Source organism: Enhydra lutris, unplaced genomic scaffold (assembly GCF_002288905.1).
Source record: "Enhydra lutris kenyoni isolate GAN:26980312 unplaced genomic scaffold, ASM228890v2 scaffoldscaffold5, whole genome shotgun sequence".
Classification (NCBI taxonomy): Eukaryota; Metazoa; Chordata; class Mammalia; order Carnivora; family Mustelidae; genus Enhydra; species Enhydra lutris.
The window spans coordinates 2,664,325-2,686,057 of NW_019154089.1; the positions used below are offsets into that span (position 1 = coordinate 2,664,325).

The 21,733-nt window shown below is 38.2% G+C and overlaps 1 protein-coding gene across 1 annotated transcript; it reads left to right on the top strand.

The window, feature by feature from the left end:
- Positions 1 to 21: 21 nt before the first annotated feature.
- LOC111140828 (NME/NM23 family member 5) lies at positions 22 to 21,286 on the top strand. Its single transcript, XM_022493026.1, has 7 exons — positions 22 to 49; positions 331 to 340; positions 983 to 1,157; positions 7,739 to 7,944; positions 8,634 to 8,734; positions 16,416 to 16,534; positions 21,088 to 21,286. The coding sequence occupies exons 3-7, from the start codon at positions 1,029 to 1,031 to the stop codon at positions 21,166 to 21,168; spliced, it is 636 nt and encodes a 211-aa protein (XP_022348734.1). The 5' UTR covers positions 22 to 49; positions 331 to 340; positions 983 to 1,028; the 3' UTR covers positions 21,169 to 21,286.
- Positions 21,287 to 21,733: the final 447 nt, after the last annotated feature.

A 21,733-nucleotide genomic window follows, 5' to 3' on the forward strand; every position in this document is an offset into this window, starting at 1 on the left:
GAACTGTGCTTTGGGTTTCCTAGCAACAAGCGGCGGTAGCCGGGCAGGAGTTGGTTTGGGGGTGAGTGCGCAAATGAGGGCTGTACTCGGGACTGCGAGTGAGCCTGGAAAGGCCCTGGGACCTGGGGTTCCTGCTTTCTAAACAGGCCGGATCCGGTGTGTGGACTTCCAGGAGGGGCGGGGACCGGAGGCGGCTTACCTGCCCTGGGTGGAGAGTTGCTGCAGAGAGGCCCACCCGGTCTTCAAGGCCTTCAGACTACCGCTTGGCCTCTGGACCTCAATGAAAGCGCTTAGGAAAACCAAGGGCACGAATTAAGAGGTAGAGTAGAGGGGCGCCTGGGTGGCTCAGTCCTTAAGCATCTGCCTTCGGCTCAGGTCACGATCCCAGGCTCCCTGCTCAGGGGAGAGTCCAGCTTCTCCTTCTCCCACACCCATGCTTGTGTTCCGTGTCTCACTTTGTCTCTCTCTGGCAAATAAATAAAAATCTTAAGAAAAAAAAAAAAAAAAAGACATAGAGTAGAAATTATGTTGTTCTTAAAGTTCATTTATGAACCTAACACCTAACCTGGGGCTGGAACCCAGGAGACCCAGAGATCAAGAGTCACGTGCTCCTTGGACTGAGTCAGCCAGGCGCTCAGACTTGATATTATTGAGACGCTGCTCATAGAAAAAGATTCGGCAGTTTGTAACTATAAATTAATAACATCAAGCGCCTAGTAATATATATTTTTTAAAATATTTATTTATTTGACAGAGATCACAAGTAGGTAGAGAGGCAGGCAGAGAGAGAAAGGGGAAACCAGGCTCCCCGCTGAGCAGAGCGCCCAATGCAGGGCTCCATCCCAGGACTCCAGGATCACCACCTGAGCCGAAGGCAGAGGCTTTAACCCACTGAGCCACCCAGGCGCCCCAAGCGCCTAGTAATATTGTTCTTAATCACAGTTACATTAAATTTGGGGTGGGATGATGCATGTCGTTGCAGTTGATACCTGTGGAGAATCTCCTAAGTTGTACCCTGAAAAGGCAGAATGGAGATGTCAATGTCACCACCTCAGATATATGTAGAAAAAACTCTGGCTATTATCAAACCGGATATTGTGGACAAAGAGGAGGAGATACAAGATATCATTCTCAGATCTGGATTCACCATTGTTCAGGTAACTCAGGGCATGATGATCATGTTTCTTTTTCTCTCTTTGCTCATTAAGAAAAAAAAAAAAAAAATGGGGGCGCTTGGGTGGTTTAGTGGTTGGGCATCTGCCTTAGGCTCAGGAAGTGATCCCAGGTCTTGGGATCTGGCTGCATTGGGGTTCCCTGCTGAGCAGGGAGCCTGCTTCTCCCTTTCCCACTCCCCCTGCTTGTGTTCTCTCTCTCATTGTCTCTGTCAAATAAATATCTTTAAAAAAATTTTTTTAAATGCTTAAATATGTTAACCTATTTAGTGTCTTAGTACTTAGTGCTAAACTTAGGTTTATTTTAACTTTATGTATTTATTTTTTAAGATTTTATTTATGTGTCAGGGTGAGAACAAGCAGGGTGAGCAGCAGACAGGAAGCAGGCTCAGGAAGCAGGCTTCCTGCAGAATAGGGAGCCAGATGTAGGACTCTATTCCAGGACCCCACGATCATGACTTGAGCCGAAGGCAGCTGCTTAACCCACTGAGCCACCCAGGCATCCCTTATTTTAACTTTTAAGTGTAAAAGTTATATGTGTTAGTTTTAATTTTTTTCATACTTCAAAAGGATATAAAATGAGAATTAAAATTCCTTTTCCCCCTCTGCACTAATACCCAAGTCTCAGTCTCTAAGGAAAGACATCTTCTTAATGCTTTCTGTCCTTGCAGGATTTTTTTTTTTAAGATTTTATTTATTTACTTGACAGACAGAGATCACAAGTAGGCAGAGAGGCAGGGGGGGGGGGGGGGGGGGGGGAAGGGGGGAAGCAGGCTCCCTACTGAGCAGAGAGCCTGATGCGGGCGCTTGATCCCAGGACCCTGGGATCATGACCCAGGCCGAAGGCAGAGTCTTTAACCCACTGAGCCACCCAGGCGCCCCTTTGCAGGATTTTTCTAAGCATTTACAAACATTTCCTCCCCCATGAAACAGGACAGTCCTCTTCCCTTGACTTCTTTACAGAGTTGCTCTGATAGCATTCCATGTTAGTATGTATGGCTGAATCGCTCTCATTCTTCTTCAGTTCTGTGTAATATTTCCCTCTGAATGAATGACAATTTATTTACTTGTTCCTCAATTGATGGACTTTAGACTGTTGGTATTATTTTTCAATTACTAAAAACATTTAATGTTTTAAAGCCTTATTCTGCAGTTGGTAGAGGTTTGAAAATGTATGTAAAAAGAGCCTTGTTACAGATTATCAAATAGAATGGAAAAGGAAAAAAATGATATAAATTCTAGAAGAAAAGATGCATGAATTCCTTTTATTCTTGGAGTGGGACAGCTGTTTTTTACTATGACTTATCATCTGGGAGCCATAAAAGAAAAGATTGACAAGTCTATAAACATAAAAATCTTAGCATAGCCAAGTAAACATCATAAAGTCAAAATGTGAAAGCACATGACAAACATGGAAAAAAAGATTGTCAATTCATAACACAAAGGGCTAATCTCCTTTAAATATATAAAGAGTTCCTAGGAAAAGATTTTAAAAATCCATTGAAAATGGGTAGAACAGGGTTGCTTGGGTGGCACAGTTGGTAGGGCATCTGTCTTTGGCTTGGGTCATGATCCCAGGGTCCTGGGATTACCTTCCCCCATCCCCCATTGGACTCCCTCCCAGCTGAGGGGGAGGCCTACTTGTGTTCCCTCTCTCTCTGTCTTTCTCTGTCATATAATCCCTCTCTGTCTGTCTGTCTCTGTCATAGAAATACATACATACATACATACATACATCTATCTTAAAAAAAAAAAAGAAAAAGAATGAAAAATTAAAAAAAAATAAAACAACACTGAGGGGTGCCTGGCTGGCTCTGTTGGTAGAGCATGCAATTTCTGATCTTAGGGTTGTGAGTTCAAGACCCACATTTGATGTAGAGATTTCTTAAACATAAAATCGTAAAAAAAAAAAAACACACTAAAATACCATCTAGCAAAATCATAAAGGTAAACCCCTATGGAAGGGAATCTTGCAGTTATGAAACAGTATTATAAATGCATCTACCCTTTGACTCAGCAATTTTTTTTTTAAGATTTTATTTATTTGTCAGAGATCACAAGTAGGCAGAGAGGCAGGCAGAGAGGGGGGTGGGGGAAGCAGGCTCCCTGCTGAGCAGAGATCCCTATGTGGGCTTGATCACAGGACTCTGGGATCATGACCTGAGCCAAAGGCAGAAGCTTTAACCCACTAAGGCACCCAGGTGCCCCTGACTCAGCAATTCTAATGATGGAATTCCTCCTGTGACCCATGTATTAATATGAAGTGTCATATATACAGATTATTTTTTGCACTTTTTATTTTTTGCACAGATTATTTTTTCCCACTTTTAAAAATTTAAATTCAATTAATTAACATAGAATGTATTAGTGGTTTCAGAGGAGGTAGAGGTCAGTGATTCATCCCTTTTATGTAATACCCAGTGTTCATTATATCACATGCCCTTCTTAATGTCTATCACCCAGAGCATTATTCATTTTTGAGCAAAAGATTGAAAACAACCTAGCATTCAGAGATTGGTTGAATAAGGACTCCTGGATGGCTCAGTTGGTAGAGCATGTATCTCTTGATCTTGGGGTTGTAAGTTCAAGTCCCATCTCGGGTGCAAAGATTACTTGAAAAAAAATCTTGGGATACCTGGGTGGCTCAGTCAGTTAAGCTTCAGCTTGGGTCATGATGATGAGGTCCTGGGATCAAGTCCCACATCTGACTCCTTGCCGAGCAAGAAGCCTGTTTCTCCCTCTGTCTGCCTCTCCCCCTGCTTGTGGTCTCTCTTCTCTCTCTCTCACAAAAATAAATACATAAATATATTTTTAAAAAACCTTAAAAAAAGGATTAGTTAAATAGACTGATGAAGCCATAAATTGAGTACTCTGCAACTAATTGTAAAAGGAAAAAAGAGGGGACGCCTGGGTGGCTCAGTTGGTTAAGCAGCTGCCTTTGGCTCAGGTCATGATCCTAGCGTCCTGGGATCGAGTCCCGCATCGGGCTCCTTGCTCGGCGGGGAGCCTGCTTCTCCCTCTGCCTCTGCCTGCCATTCTGTCTGCCTGTGCTCGCTCGCTCTCTCTCCCTCTCTGACAAATAAATAAAATCTAAAAAAAAAAAAAAAAGGAAAAAAGAGGAACCTCTCCATGTCCTGTTATGGGGAAAAAAGGTGACAGAGCTGTGTACAGTAATCTTTTATGATAGAGAAAAATAACATATTCATGTTCGTGTTTGCTAATATTTGCAAAATGAAACACTGGGAGATTAAAAAATGGTTGCCTATTGGAGAGCAAGGAAAATCAGGGTGGATTAGGACAGGGATAGGAATGTAATTGTTCAGTGTATACTTTAAAAAAAAAAGATTTTATTTATTTATTTGACAGAGATCACAAGTAGGCAGAGAGATAGAGGGGAAGCAGACTCCCCGCTGAGCAGAGCACCCCATTCGGGGCTCGATCCCAGGACCCTGAGATCACAACCTGAGCCGAAGGCAGAGGCCCAACCCACTGAACCACCTAGGCGCCCCCTCAGTATATACTTTTTTATAGTGCTTTGAATTTTTTATCCCTGTAAGTATACTACCCATTACATTTGGGGAAAAAAACAGTGAAGTATACAAATAAGATAAAGCTATTCTATTTAAATTTTTTTAGAAGTCCATCTTTTTAAAATAATTAGTGAAAACCTTAAGTAGTTCATGTTAAATATGCCTAAGAATCACAAATACTGACACAACTTAATTTTAAATAATAGAAAAATAGGATTATACTAAATCAGATGGTTTTGTAACTTCTCAAATTTCTTTTTCTTGATTATGTGAATTTCAGTATAAGAACAGATACAAGCACCTGTTTTGCAGTAGCTGGTCCTCTAATGTTAATTAGCATAAATACTAATGTTTAGGGGCACCTGGGTGGCTCAGTGGGTTAAAGCCTCTGTCTTCGGCTCAGGTCATGATCCCAGAGTCCTGGGATCTAGCCCTGCATCAGGCTCTCTGCTCAGCAGGGAGCCTGCTTCCTCCTCTGTCTCTGCCTGCCTCTCTGCCTACTTGTGATCTCTGTCTGTCAAATAAATAAATAAAATCTTAAAAAAAAGAATACTAATGATTAACACTTTTCCACGTCAGCAGTAAATTTCGTACCAAAGAAAGCTTTGGTATATTGCATGCTTCTTTTTTGTTTTAATTGTGATAAAATATACACAACATAAATTTTACCATTTTTAAGGGTATAGTTGAACAGTATTAAGTACATTCCCTTTATTGTGCAGCCATCACCATCATCCTTCTCTAGAACTTTTTCATCATCTGGAACTGAAACTCTGTACTTACTACTCACTAACTGTTTACCCCTCTTCCCAGTCTCTGGTAACCACTATTCTGCTTTTTCTGTCTCTCTGACTTTAACTATTCCAGATTTCTCATGTAAGTGGAATTGTACAATATTCTTTGTATCATATACTTTTAAAATAGGCTTTTTGTAGTTGGAAGTCCATTGAACCTTAGGCTTTCTTGTTGCATCTAGGGAAGACCTGAAAAATGACACATCCTTTCAATAGGTGGCAGTATTTCCTTTGTTACAAACTAATGGTCGCCTTTCTGATATTATTTAATACAGCTTAGCTTTGTGAAAATATTCACCTGAATTCCAAAAAATTTTACCTGATCTAATTTTTTAAAAGATTTTATTTTTAGGGATGCCTGGATAGCTCAGTGGGTTAAGCTTCTGCCTTCAGCTCAGGTCATGATCCAGGGTCCTGGGATGGAGTCCCACATCAAGGGCGAGCTCAAGCTCCTTGCTCAGTGGGGAGCCTGCTTCTTCCTCCGCCTGCTGCTCCCCCTGCTTGTGCGCATGCTTTCGCTCCCTCTCTCTGACAAATAAATAAAATCTTAAAAAAAAAAAAAGATATTATTTTTAATCAATCTTCAGCCCCAGCATGGGGCTCAAACTCACAACCCAGAGACCAAGAGTTGCATGCTCTACTAACCAAACCAGCTAGGAGCCCCGACCTAATTTTAAAGTAAACAATGGAATTACCGATTCATTATTAATTTTTTTTAAGATTTTATTTATTTGAGAGAGAGAGGGATACAGAATGAGCGGGGTTGGGGGAAGCAGACTTTCTGCTGAGTGTCAACCCTCACCCCCACCCCTGCCAGAGTGGGGGAAACTTGATGCCAGGACTCTGAGATCATGATTAGAGATGAAGTCAAGCACTTAACGGACTGAGCCACCCAGGTACCCTTCATCAATTTTAGTTTAAGAGGAGCTCTTAATTTTTATAATTATGCTCCATTAGATAGCATATCTGTAGCAGGTGGCTTCCTTTGCTTGTTAAGGGGCATGTGATAAGGGATTACATTATAACAGATGAAATTTTAATTTTTTTTTTCAAAGATTTTGTTTATTTATCTGACAGAGAGAGAGAGAGAGATCACAAGTAGACAGAGAAGCAGGCAGAGAGAGAGGGGAAGCAGGCTCCCTGTTGGGGAGAGAGCCTGATGCAGGGCCTGATCCCAGGACCGTGAGATCATGACCTGAGCCGAAGGCAGAGGCTTTAACCCTCTGAGCCACCCAGGCGCCCCAACATTACTGCAATATTATTAACTCTTTTCTGTATGCTGTACTTTTCATCTCTCTGACTTACTACTCATTTTGTAAGTAGAAGTTCCTGCCTTTTAATTCCCTTCATCTTTTCACCCCTGCCTCCTACTAACATTCCCTCTGCCAGCTGTTCTCTGTGTTTAAGAGTTTGTTCATTCGTTTTGTTAGATTCCACATATCAGTGAGATCATGGTAATTGTCTTTCTCTGTCTGACTTATTTCATTTACTGTAATGCTCCCTAGGTCTGTCCATAGTGTCACAAATGGCAAAATCTCATTCCTTTCTATGGCTGGGTAATATTCCATTGTCTATATATATACCACATCTTTATCCACTTACCTGTAGATTGATCCTTGGGTTGCTTCCATGTCTCAGCTACTGGTTTTCTTTTTATTCAAGATTTTATTTATTTATTTATTTATTTGACAGAAGAGAGAGACAGTGAGAGAGGGAACACAAGCAGAGGGATTGGAAGAGGGAGAAGCAGGCCTCCCATTGAGCAGGGAACCCAACATGGGGCTCGATCCCAGGACCTGAGGATCATGCCCTGAGCTGAAAGCAGATGCTCAATGACTGAGCCACCCAGGAACCCCTCAGCTATTGTTAATAATAGTACAATAAATGTAGGGGTGCATATATCTTTTTGAATTAGTGGTTTTGTTTCTTTGGGTAAATACCCAGTAGTGGAATTACTGGATCACGTGGTATTTCTATTTTTAGTTTTTTGATGAAACTCCATACTGGTTTCCACAGTGGCTGCATGAGTCTATATTCACATCAACAGCACACAACAGTTGGTTAAATAACTTTGAGAAGTTTATATATAGTCTACATTTTAACTTTATCTCTCCCTTTCTTCATAATAAAAAAATCTCAAATTTATAATCAAATTTGTATTAATTTCAAGTTATTAATTATTTAATGAGTTATTATTGAACTGTCATTTGAAATACTTTTGTTGACTTTGTTTCTCTTATAGAGAAGAAAACTGCATCTCAGCCCTGAGCACTGTAGTAACTTTTATGTGGAACAGTATGGGAAGATGTTTTTCCCCAATTTAACAGCTTACATGAGTTCTGGACCACTTGTTGTCATGATATTAGCTAGACATAAAGCCATCTCTTACTGGAAAGAACTTTTGGGACCAAGTAACACCTTAGTAGCTAAAGAGACTCACCCAGACAGGTAACTTTCCTAGGGGGAAAAGTGGAATCCAAGTATAAAAATGAGAAGAAAACAACAACTACTACAACAAAAACAGCAACAACAAAAGTGATTTCATTGTAATAGGAATTTCTTTTCTGTTGAAATTTTTCCCAAGACAACTTTTTGTATTTTTTGGTTGGGATGGGGTGGGGTCAGTTTTACATTTTAGCTATTTAAATGTCCATCTTAATAGCAAATACCCCAAAAGGTCTCAGGGAATGTTGATTTGTATTTGATTAGACTAATTCTTCTCATCCTTGAATTAAACTGCCACCTAAGTAGGATTTTTCATAAGAATATTGGCATGGCTTTTTAAAATAATATTGTTTATAGAAGGCCAGAGAAACAGATTTTTAGCATTATCATTAAAGTTTGGAAATGCAAGGATATTGAATTCTTGCATTTTTTAATATACTTTGCCTTTTTACTTCTCACAAAACAACACCTCTTCTTCACCCAGAGAACTCCTATTTCCTGGTGTATCCTCCTGCAGATTTAAATATATTTGACCCTCATCTAGGTAGATTTAAGTTAAAATTCAAAATAGATTAAAACCTCCATATGTGAGAAGTGGCAATGCTTCTGTAAAATTCCTAAGTAGAATGCATATGTAAAGAGTAAGGAAAGGATATCACACTGGATGGTCATCATCTCTAACTTACTTTTAGTCTAAGGGCAATTTATGGCACAGATGACCTAAGGAATGCACTTCATGGGAGCAATGATTTTGCTGCAGCAGAAAGAGAAATTCGATTCATGTTTCCTGAAGGTGAGTTACTGATGAGTAATTTAGTCAAGTGCATCTCACTATTGTTTGCTTTTTCTTTTATTTGGGTGATGCATCTGGGAAGGAAGATAACAGGGTTTTTCTCCAGTATATTTTGTCATATTTTGAAGTTACAGTTACTTACAAACTTGAGGCCAAGAATGGAAAATTCATTATTTTCCTTAGAACTAAATTGTGTCCTGTAGGGAATCTGTTGAGAGGAGTTTACTTTTTTCTTTCTTTTCTCTTCGACTAGCCATGTTTAGGGTTTCTCTTCTCCTTTGTTGCAATTCCTTAGGTGCTCCCTAATGCACCAGTAAAGTTTGTTACACATGAAAAAGAGACTCTCCCTTGGAAATTATGATAGATTTCCCATTTTTTCTAATACCTTACTGTTTGCCTAATGAACGCTTATGCAGTTGTGAAATTAGTAGGTCTCAAACTGTTTTGTTTTTTTTTAAAGATTTTATTTATTTATTTGACAGAGATCACAAGGAGGCAGAGAGGCAGGCGGAGAGAAAGGGGGAAGCAGGCTCTCCGCTGAGCAGAGAGCCCGATGCGGGGCTCGATCCCAGGACCCTGAGATCATGACCTGAGTCGAAGACAGAGGCTTAACCCACTGAGCCACCCAGGCGCCCTCAAACTGGTTTTTTGTTTCCATCCTGTTATGGAAGTCATAAACCTTTTAGAACTGGGCATAGTAAGAAACAGCATTGAGGTTTTTAGTTTGTTATCAATATTTTTAAATCCAGAAGAAAATTTGGTGATTTCTGTTGTAAAGAAAAAGATGTAAAGCATTGGGGAGCTTTGATTTTTTTTTTTTTTTTTTTTTTTTTTTTTTGGCCTGTTATTTTTCTTTTAAGTCATTTAGGCCTATTCTTCAGTATTTTTTACTGATGATTTATTCAAAGAAAACTGAAATCTGTCTTGGAGATTTAAAAGTCCTGATTTTTTTTTTTTTTAAGATTTTATTTATTGAGAGAGAGAGCATGAGCCTGGAGGAAGAGAGGAGAGGACAGAGAGAGAGCAAGAGCAGAGAAAGAGGGAGAAGCAGACTCTCCGCTAAGTGGGAAGCCTGCCAAAGTGGGGCTTATCCCAGGACTCCCAGATCATGACCTGAGCTGAAGGCAGATGCTTAACAGACTGAGCCACCGAGGCACCCCTAAAAGTCCTGATTCTTCTTTTTTTTTTTTTTTTTTAAGATTTTATTTATTTATTTGACAGAGAGAGCACAAATAGACAGAGAGGCAGGCAGAGAGAGAGAGAGAGAGAGGGGACGCAGGCTCCCCGCCGAGCAGAGAGCCCGATGCGGGACTCGATCCCAGGACCCTGAGATCATGACCTGAGCTGAAGGCAGCGGCTTAACCCACTGAGCCACCCAGGCGCCCCCAAAAGTCCTGATTCTTAAATAAAAACTGAGTTTTGTTTTGTTTTTTAAAATACTGATTTAAAGGTTTTTTTTTTTACTTTCATCTTTAATTTTTAAGTAATCTCTGTACCCAGCGTGGGGCTTGAAGTCATGACCCTAAGAACAAGAGTTGCATGCTCCACCCACTGAGCTAGCCAGGTACCCCACAAAAACTGTTTTATAGCTATTTGTACACAAAAGGATTTACCTACTTAAATATTTTATTCTTACTGATCTAATTTCTATCACATATCCCTTCCACTAGGTTTTCTTTGGAATTGTTTATTGTGGAAATTTCAAATATAATCGAAAGTAGACAGAATAGTATAATATACCCCTGATGAACCTATCACCCAACTTAAATAATTGTGATCAGTCTTATTATATCATCTATAACCTCTGCTTCTATTTCTAATGCTTCCATATTATTTTAAAATACATCTCAAACATGAAATGTCTTTTTAATGTGATAGTACTTTAGATTTAGTCCTCTTAGTGAATTATATTTTTCCTCTGACTCCAGACATCTAACTTCTTTCTGGTTTTTTCTCTTCTCATCAGTAAAATACAAATATTAGTAGTACCTGCCTAGCTAGGGATATTGTTAGGGTTGAATATATAAATGCGTGTAAAATTCTTAGATTGTTTGGTGCATATGTGCTCAACTATTAATTGCTATTACTGTTTTATTTTCTTTAGTTTTTGTTTGTCTTGTTTTGTTTTAGAAGCTTTTCTTACTCATAGGGTTATATACCTAAGCTATTCTCTTAGATTACCTTTGGTTTTACCTATCGATTTGTCTTCTAAACATGAGTTTAAGAGACATAATTAGACATTTGAGAAGCAGAAGTTGTGGGATAAATATAAATGATTAATTACCTACCACACTGCAGATCTTCTGCTATGAGAATATGAAGTTCTTTGAGTAAATTCTCAGAGTTTAGGATATGAGCTCTCTCTTGCTTAGAGGTCAGTCAAGAACTAAGTGCAAAACCCTATAGGATGATTCACTCAAAAAAGTCACAAAGATATTCAGAGTTCCTAACCCTTGAAAAATGTAGCACCCTTACCTCTCCCTTTCAAAAGAGATGGCTAATTCAAAGCTTTGCTATATTTTATTCCTTCAACAAATTTATTGAATTGCCTACTATGTGCCAGAAATACAAAGATGAATATTTTAACAAAAGAAGTACAATTCTTTTTTTTTTTTTTAAAGATTTTATTTATTTATTTGACACACAGATCACAAGCAGGCAGAGAGGCAGGCAGAGAGAGAGGAGGAAGCAGGCTCCCTGCAGACCAGAGAGCCCGATGCAAGGCTTGATCCCAGGGTCCTGGGATCATGACCTGAGCCGAAGGCAGAGGCTTTAACCCACTGAGACACCCAGGCGCCCCAAGAAGTACAATTCTTATACACCGAAAGGCATAAAACATTACTGAGAGAACTGAAAGACTATCTAAAATAAATAGTTGTCCCAGTCCCATGTTGATGGATCAGAACAGTCAGTATTGTCACGACGGTGGTTCTCTCCAAGTTGATCAATTAATTTAATGCACTTCCTATTAAAATCCATACATTCTTTTATGTAGAAGTTGGCAAGCTGATTCTAAAATTTATCTGAAATTGTTGGGGCGCCTGGGTGGCTCAGTGGGTTAAGCCGCTGCCTTCGGCTCAGGTCATGATCTCAGGGTCCTGGGATCGAGTCCCACATCGGGCTCTCTGCTTGGCAGGGAGCCTGCTTCCCTCCCTCTCTCTGCCTGCCTCTCTGTCTACTTGTGATCTCTCTCTGTCAAATAAATAAATAAAATCTTTAAAAAAAATAATAAATAAAAATAAAAATAAAATTTATCTGAAATTGCAAAAGATTTAGGCAAGGTAAAACAATTTTGAAAATGAAGAAATAGGTTGGAGAACTTCCACTAATCTTATTTCAAAATTTACTATGAGACCACAGTAATTAAGACAGTATAGTACTAGACATATAGATCAATGAAACGCAATTGAGAATCTAGGGATAAATCCTTACATTTATGGTCAGTTGACTTTCAACAAAAGTGCCTAGACAATTTGATGGGGAAAGGGTGGTCTTGTCAACAAATGGTGCTAGGACAACTGAATGTCCACATGTAAAAAGAGAGAAAGAACACAGATCCTTGTTTCACGCCCCATACAAAACGTAACAACAATGGATCATAGACCTAAACATCAGAGCTAAAAATAGCTAGAAGAAAACATGGGAAATCTTCATGATCTTGAGTTGGACAAAGGGTTTTTGTATATGATATCAAAAGCATGATGAATAAGATAATATTGGTAAGTTAGACTACATCAAAATTAAAAGTTTTTATGTTTCAAAAGCCATCATTAAAAATATTGAAAAGATTAGCCACAGACTGGTAGGAAATATTTGCAAATCATATAAAATAAAGGACTTTTATAGGATTTATAAAGAACTCTTATAATTAATTCAATTCAAAAAAGGCAAACAATTAAAAACCAGGCAAAAGATTTGAATAAGCATTTCATAAAAGATACACAAATGGCTAATGAGCCCATGAAAAAGTGTTAAAACATAATCACTGGGGAAATGCAAATTAAAATCACAGTGAGATACCACTGCATACCCACTACAATGGATTATAATCAATGGCAAGGATAAAGAGATACTGGGATCCTCACACATTATTGTAAAATGATAAAGCCACTTTGGAAAACAGTTCGTGGTTTCTTAGAATGTTAAATATATGCTTACCATGTAACTCTGTTGCAATTCCACTCCTCTTAGAATTTACCCATCCAAGAGAAATAACAACATAAATCTACATAAAGACACATGTGAATGTTTATAGCAGCATTATTTAGTATAGCCAAAAAGTGGAAACAATTCAACTATCTATTAATGGTTAAACAAAATTTTGGATAGCCATACTATAGAATACTATTCAGCAATTTAAAAACAAACTACTGATACATGCTACAACATGGACGAAACTCAAATCATAATGCTGAAAGAGTCCAGGCACAAAAGACAACATACATGATCTGTTTATATGAAATATCCAGGAAAGGCAAATTTTTAGAAATAGAAGCTCAGTGCTTGCCAAGGGCTGGGGTGGGAATGGGAAATTGCAAATAGGCACAAGGGAACATTTTGTGTTCCCTTGTGAAGTGTTCTAAAACTGGATTGCACATACACACACATATACTAAAAATTTATTGTATACTTCAGTGGGTAAATTTTATTATATGTGAATAGGCCTCAATAAATTTTCTTAATAAAATTACAAAAAATAGATGAGGTCCCTTCTCCCTTGGAGTTTACATCTAATGTTCAGAAGATAGCCATTAAACAATAATTACCCAAATAATTGCACAGTTATAATGACTGTATAATTAGTTACTATGTGGTAAGTGCTATACAAAGCAATTTTAGGGTATTATAAGAAACTATGATAAGAAAGGCCCAACTGACGAAGTGACATGAGATCCAGGGAAGAACATTCTAGCATATTGAACAGCATGTCTCTCTCAAGTCATGAGCAAGAGAGAATGTGACACGTTATATAAACAAAGATCAGGGGAAGATAAATATGAGGTTGGAGATGTAAGTAGAAATTACATGGTATAGACTCCTGTGGGACTGTAAATGCAATGAGGAACCAATGAAGCTTTTTAAGGATGGGAATGGCAATAATCAATTTTCGTTTTTATTTTTTTTATTTTTATTTTTTAAAAAGATTTTATTTATTTATTTGACAGACAGAGATCACAAGTAGGCAGAGAGGCAGGCAGAGAGAGGGGGAAGCAGGCTCCCTGTCGAGCAGAGAGCCCAATGTGGGGCTCAATTCCAGGACCCTGGGATCATGACCTGAGCTAAAGGCAGAGGCTTTAACCCACTGAGCCACCCAGGTTGCCCTCATTTTTATTTTTTTAAAGATTGTATTTATTTGAGAGAGGGAGAGAGCACAAGCGAGGGGAGGGGCAGAGGGAGAGAGAGAAGCAGATTCCCTGATAAGTGGAGAGCCCAACACGGCTTGACAGGGGGCTTAGTTCCAGAACCCTGGGATCATGACCTGAGCTGAAGGCAGACGCTTATCCGACTGAGCTAGCCAGACACCCCTCAATTTTCATTTTTAAATATTACAAAGGGCCTGGGTCCAGGGTACAGTAAATATGGTAAGTGTGGTCTTAACTTTCATGGAACTTACAGAGTAGAAGAGACAGATGACAAATATTTGTGTAACCAAAATAAAATTATTACAGTGATCAGTACAAAAAAGAGTGCTGTAATGAGACTAATAGGAAAGGAAACTTACTCAAGTCCTTTAAGACATCTAGCTTTTCCTGGCATCCTGATGAAGGACTCTCTCATTGTTAGTTGTCTCAATGGGACTGAGCCCATACACTAATCACACAGAAATCTGTCTTCCCACCCTCTTTTTCCTTGGGCCAGTGATGATTTAAATCTGAAGACATGAGACCAGCAGCTTCACATTCTCATCTTTATCAAAAGTTGCCCATTGATGACATATAAAAATGAAAATAGTCTGTCAGCTAGGTACCGCTCCTCGCTCACTCCTTCTCTTGTCCTTCTCCCTGCTATCCCACTTGGGGCCCTTGTCCCATGAGCAGTGGTCTATTTCCCTGCCTTCCATGGAAGTGCCTCTTTCTTCCAAAGATCAGTCCCTATCCCCTGGAAAACTCATCCATTAATAAAGCTATTTAAAGGGAAAAAAAAAAAAAAGTTGCCCATTGAATGAGGTCAACCTCAAAAGGCTTACTAAGACTTAGAAAATACTTTCTTCCTGGCATAAATAAATTCTTTGTTGTACTGCAAGTCTGGTTGACATACATTAGTGTTTGAATAAGACTAAAAAGACTAAAATTTTCCTCGATCTTAAATAATTTATTTAAAAACCTGAAAAATAGGGACGCCTGGGTGGCTCAGTGGGTTAAGCCGCTGCCTTCAGCTCAGGTCATGATCCCAGGGTCCTGGGATCGAGTCCCGCATCGGGCTCCTTGCTCAGTGGGGAGCCTGCTTCTCTCTCTGCCTCTGCCTGCTTGTGTTCTCCTGTGCGCGCGCGCGCTCTCTCTCTCTCTAGAAAAAAAAATAAATAAAATAAAAAATAAAAATAAAAACCTGAAAAATAAGAATAGGAATGTGGTACACAAAAACAGTTTTTATGTGCATATTCAGTAGTTTATAAGGGAGCAAGACCTATGTGTTATTCACTGTTGTATCTATGCCACTTGTAAAGTGCCTGCTATTATGTCGGGAAGAATTAATTGTTGAAATGAATTAATTGCCTAGATTTTACATGTTATATATATATATATTTATTTATATATATATATATAAAATTATATATATATTTATATATATATATATATAATTTATTTGTAAGTGGCAAGGATCAGAGATCCACTAAAAGTAGATAGATTTATTTATTTATTTATTTATTTATTAAATTAACATATAATGTATTATTTGTTTCAGGGGTACAGGTCTGTGAATCATTGGTCTTACAAATTCACAGTGCTCACCATAGTCCGTATTCTCCCCAATGTCCATAACCTAGCCACCCTATCCTCCTCCCCCCACCCCAGCAATCCTCAGTTTGTTTCCTGAGATTAAGTGTCTCTTATGGGGAGGGTTGCTCTGCCTCTCAAATTCTTTATTCATATTTTTCTTTTTCATGACATTGTCCATTGTAATATTTACTGTAAAAAATATGGAAATGAAAATGCAGACAAGGATGTAGTAGAAAACATAATCAGAATCCTATACATGATCAACCTTAGCAGGGTTTTTTTTTTTTTTTTTTTTTTTAAAAAGCTTTTATTTATTTATTTGACAGACAGAGATCACAAGTAGGCAGAGAGAGAGGCAGGTGCAGCGGGTGGGGGGATGGTGTTGGGGAAGCAGGCTCTCTGTCAAGCAGAGACCCCGATGTGGGACTCGATCCCAGGACCCTGAGATCATGACCTGAGATCATGACCTGAGCTGAAGGCAGAGGCTTAACCCACTGAGCCACCCAGGCGCCCCAATCTTAGCGTTTTGATATATTTTTTTTGCCAATCTAATGTGGTCTTATTATTTCTCTGTGTGTGCTTGTGTGTTTTTGAACACACTATGTATGCTATGTATCTAGTTCTGTTTCCCTTTTGTTAAAAAAACACCTTTATAAGTATCATGCCACTAAAATTTCTTTCTTTGTAATGATTATATTTCATCATTTGTGTTAGTTTTAATGGGAATATATTTGTATTTGCAGTGATTATTGAACCCATTCCAGTTGGACAAGCTGCTAAGGATTATTTAAATTTATATGTAATACCAACTCTGCTTGAAGGACTCACAGCACTTTGTAAGGAGAAACCAGCAGATCCTTTTGTAAGAAATCTTTTTATTCACTAATAAAGAAATTGTCTATAGTTTTCATATTTAAAACATTGTATTTTTTTTCACAGAAAACATATTTATTTACATCCCTAGATACTTCAACATTGCTCAGTCAGGTGGAAGAATAGTTGGGTAGGAAGAACTAGGATGGTATCCAGGGCCAAATTTCTTCCTTGTTTCTTCCTTATAGGTACTCCCACTCATTTGAAGACTCAGAGATAATGAAGGAAGGTTATTTCATTCATTTTTTTTTAAGTAAGCTATATGCCCACCATGGGGCTTGAACTCACAACCCCCAAGATTGAGAGTGGCATATTCTTCCCACTGAGCCAGCCAGTCACCTCAGGGAAGGTTATTTTAATATCAGCCCTGACAAAATAGTATCTCCAGTCTGTGTTACCTTTCTGAAAGGGAATCCCTTTGGAAGACAAAAGATTTAATCTCTCCTACTAACTTTGTCACTTTTACCAAAAACAAAAGATAAGGTTATTTCTTTTTCTTTCTTTCTTTCTTTCTTTTTTTTTTTTTTATATATTATGTAATCTCTATGGCCAATGTAGGGTTTGAACTCATGATCCCTGAGACAGAGTCACATACTCTACTGACTGAGCCAGCTAGGTGCCCCTAGGCAGATTTTTTCTTTAATAACTCCTTTTCATTGTGACAATAACATAGTTTACTTAGTAGGAAACCTGATATTACTGAAAAATATAAAGATGATAAAAAGATACCCCTGGTTCCATTTCCTAAAGATGGTCTTTGAAGTCATCTTGCCTAGATTCAACTCTGACTCCAGACATCTAACCTCTGAGTTTTTCTCATCGGTAAAATGCAAATAGATTAGTACCTGCCTATGTAGTAGGAATATTGTTAGGATTAAATGTATAAATGTATGTGAGGGCACTTGGGTGGCTTTGTTGTTTAGGCATCTGACTCTTGATAATAGCTCAGCTCTTCATCTCAGGGTTGTGAGTTTAAACACCTCTGGAGCCTACTTAAAAAAACACACACACACCAAGAAATATGAATGCATGTAAAATTCTTAGAGTGTCTGGTGCATATGTGCTCAAATATTAACTGCTATTATTTTGTCTTTTCCATTTTATTTTTTTATTTCTATTACTATATATAAACATATATCCCATAAATATCACTATATTTAAATATATATTTTATAGAGATTATTTTAATAGTTAAGTGATTTATTACCTTTATCATACTTCTTTTGCTATTTGAGTTGTTTGCTATTATAAATAGTGTAACAGCAAACATCTTTGAGTATAAGGCTTTTCACACAGAGATTGTATCATTTGGAAAGAGATAAAAAAGTACAGGGGTGCCTGACTGGCTTACTACTAGAGCACGTGACTTGATCTCAGGGTTGTGAGTTGAAGTCTCAGCTTGGGCATGGAGCCTACTTAATAAAATAAAAAATTTAAAAATTTAAAAGGTAGAATTATAATTCAAAACATATGAAAATCTAAAAAAAATGTTGCCCTTGGGACACCTGGGTGGCTCAGTCGGTTGTGCATCTGCCTTTGGCTCAGGTCATGATCCCAGGGCCCTGGGGTCAAGTCCCACATCGGGCTCCTTGCTCGGTGGGGAGCCTGCTTCTCCATCTACCTGCTTCTCCCTCTGACTGCCGCTCCCTCTGCTTGTGTTCTCTCTATCTCTCTGACAAATAAATAAATAAAATCTTTTTTAAAAAATGTTGCCCTTAACTTTCTTTTCTAATTAATTTTTTTGAGTAGATAATATTTAGAACAGTTTTTTTTAGTAAGCAATATTTAAATATGGTATAAAATTCAAAAGTTACAAGAAGATATATCATGAAGAATAACTCTCATTCTTATTTCTGTTCCTCAGTCATTTAGTTATACTTCCTGGAGTCATTCACTCTTAGCAGTCTCTATATATCCTTTCAGCAGAGAAAATCTGTACATATATAAGCATATATATTTGTACTTAAAAACATGTACATTTACAAATGCTAGCTAGTAAATATGCCATTTAATTCTTTTTACCTTATTTATACAATATATATTATAAATTATTAAATAACACCACAACCAAAATTGCCCTGTTTTAAAAGCACAGCTCATGGCATTCTCTTGAATTGATGTTTTACAGTTTATTAATTAGTCACATATAGATGGTAGTTTACGTTGTTTCTACGCTTTTATTACTATGAACTGCCAACAGTGAATATCTTCATTCATATGTCTGTATACCATATATCTATGAATAAATTCCTACAAATGGAAATACTAGTAAAAAATAATGTTTTTTTTAAAAGAATGTTTTGATGTGTTTGATGTGTGCATTTTAAATTTGGGTAAGGGAGCACCTGGGTGGCTCAGTGGGTTAAGCTTCTGCCTTCTGCTCAGGCCATGATCTCAGGGTCCTGAGATCGAGCCCCACATTGGGCTCTCTGCTCAACAGGGAGCCTGCTTCCTCCTCTCTCTCTGCCTGCTACTCTGCCTACTTGTGATTTCTCTCTGTCAAATAAATAAATAAAAATCTTTTAAAAAATTTAAATTTGGGTAAGTATTGCCGAATTTTGTAGTGGTTATACCATTTTATACTCTGATTAAAAGTAGATGAGAGAGGGGCGCCTGGGTGGCTCAGGGGGTTAAAGCCTCTGCCTTTGGCTCAGGTCATGATCCCAGGATCCTGGGATCGAGCCCCTCATCGGGCTCTCCGCTCAGCAGGAAGCCTGCTTCTCTTCCTCTCTCTCTCTGCCTGCCTCTCTGCCTATTTGTGATCTCTGTCTGTCAAATAAATTAAAAAAAAAAAAAAAAAGTAGATGAGAGGGCACTCCTGGATGTCTCAGTCAGTGGAACATGTGACTCTTGAGCTCCAGGTCACAACTTCAAGCCCCACACTGAGTGTAGAGTTTACTTTAAAAAAAAAAAAGGTGGGGTGCCTGGCTGGCTCAGTCAGAAGAGCATGCGACTCTTGATCTTGAGGTCATAAGTGTGAGCCCCACCTTGGGCGTAGAGATTATGTAAATAAATGAAAAACTTAAAAAAAAAAAAAGAGGAAGAAGAATATCAGAAAATTCTCCTCTTGATATTTCATATGAGTTTGAGGATTGACTTTAACATTTTTGCAAAAACATTTTTGGGAATTTCGTAAGGATTGGATTGAATCTGTAGCTCACTTTAGGTAGTAATGACATGTAAACAGTATTAAGTCTTCCAGGGTACCTAGCTGACTTGGTCGGTGGAGCATGGAATGTTTGATCTCAGGTTTGTGGGTTTGAGCCCCACGTTGGGTGTAGAGATTACTTAAAAAATAAAATCTTTTAAAAAAGAAAAAAAAATAGTATTAAGTCTTTGTATCCATGAACACCGGTTATCTTTACATTTACTCAGGACTTTAAATTTCTTTCAGCAACATTTTATAGTTTTCAGTATGCAAGTTAGTTAAATGTACTCCTAAATTTTTTTTTAATGCTACTGGGATGGAAGTGATTTCTTATTTTCCTTTTGGGTTGTTTATTGCTGATATATAGAAACAAAAAAAGATTTTTTAAAAATTTTTAGTATTTTTTTAACATGTAATGTATTATTAGCCCCAGGGGTACAGGTCTGTGAATCGCCAGGTTTACACACTTCACAGCATTCACCGTAGCACTTACCTTCCCCAATGTCCATAACCCAACCACTCTCTCCCTACCCTCCCCCCAACCCTCAGTTTGTTTTGTGAAATTAAGAGTCTCTTATGGTTTAGAAACACAAAGGATTTTATGTTAATCTTTTAACCTACAACTTTGCCGAATTCATTAGTTATAATAGCTTTCCTTGGGATTTTCTTTAAAATAGGATCATGTCAACTGTAAAAGGAGATAGTTTGACTTCTTTTCCAATTTGGATCTATACTTGATAATCTTGCATAATGTAAAACTTAGTGTTTCAGTTTTTTGTTTTTTAGAGTTTATTTATTTGTCAGATGGAGATCACAAGTAGGCAGAGAGGCAGGCAGAGAGAGAGAGAGAGAGAGAGAGAGAGAGGAGGAAGTAGGCTCCCCGCTGAGCAGAGAGCCCTATGCTGGGCTCGATTCCAGGACCCTGGGATCATGACCTGAGCCGAAGGCAGAGGCTTTAACCCATTGAGCCACCCAGGCACCCCAAGTGTTTCAGTTTTTTAATGGTTATTTTCTCATTCTCAGAGTGATTTTGTAAACTAAGTTTTTTTTTTTTTTTAAAGATTTTATTTATTTATTTGACAGAGATCACGAGTAGGCAGAGAGGCAGGCGGAGAGAGAGAGGAGGAAGCAGACTCCCCGCCGAGCAGAGAGCTGGATGTGGGGCTCGATCCCAGGCCCCTGGGATCATGACCTGAGCTAAAGGCAGAGGCTTTAACCCACTGAGCCACCCAGGCGCCCCTGTAAACTGAGTTTTAAATTGATATATATTTATACTACTTATAGTGTGAGTTTGTATATACAGTGTATATTTATATCATTCATAATATATATTTATAATTTATAGTATATGTATTTAAATGTTTATTACAAGTTTTTTTCTCTGTTTTCCGTAGATTTGGCTAGCTGATTGGCTACTGAAAAATAATCCCAACAAGCCCAAGCTGTGTCACAATCTGTCTGCAGAAGAACCTTGAAGTTCCTCAAAGAACAAATCACTATTTTACTGTGAAAGACATGCTTCTACTTTAAAACAAACCTTCCTAAGGGGTTTAAGTAACTATGTGCGAAAGGAGTTATTTTTAAAGATGTTTTAAACAAATGACTGTGTTTTATGCATAAGATAGCATTACCTAAGGTAAAATATAGCTTTAGGGTATAATTTTTGTTCTCTAATAAGAAAATTGATTTTATCCAGAAGTATTTAAAATGTTAATGAAACAAATGTATGTTTTTTTTGTGATCATAAATGGGCATCCAGTTAGGAGAACGATTAATTTATATAAGACACGTTAGAAACAACTGAAGATGAAAAGACTATGTGCCAAGAAAAACCTGCTTTCAATTCCTGGGCCTCTTTTTTTTTTTTTTTTTTTAAGATTTTATTTATTCATTTGACAGAGATCACAAGTAGGCAGAGAGGCAGGCAGAGAGAGAGAGAGAGGGAAGCAGGATCTCCGCTGAGCAGATAGCCCGATGCGGGACTCGATCCCAGGACCCCGAGATCATGACCTGAGCCGAAGGCAGCGGCTTAACCCACTT

What these genes read in the sequence shown, in the direction of transcription:
- LOC111140828 (XM_022493026.1), top strand. Translation starts at nt 1,029, where the DNA reads ATGGAGATGTCAATGTCACCACCTCAGATATATGTAGAAAAAACTCTG. An exon ending in AAAGAGACTCACCCAGACAG is followed by an intron (nt 7,945 to 8,633) that starts GTAACTTTCCTA and finishes ACTTACTTTTAG; the next exon opens with TCTAAGGGCAATTTATGGCA. An exon ending in AGAAACCAGCAGATCCTTTT is followed by an intron (nt 16,535 to 21,087) that starts GTAAGAAATCTT and finishes TGTTTTCCGTAG; the next exon opens with ATTTGGCTAGCTGATTGGCT.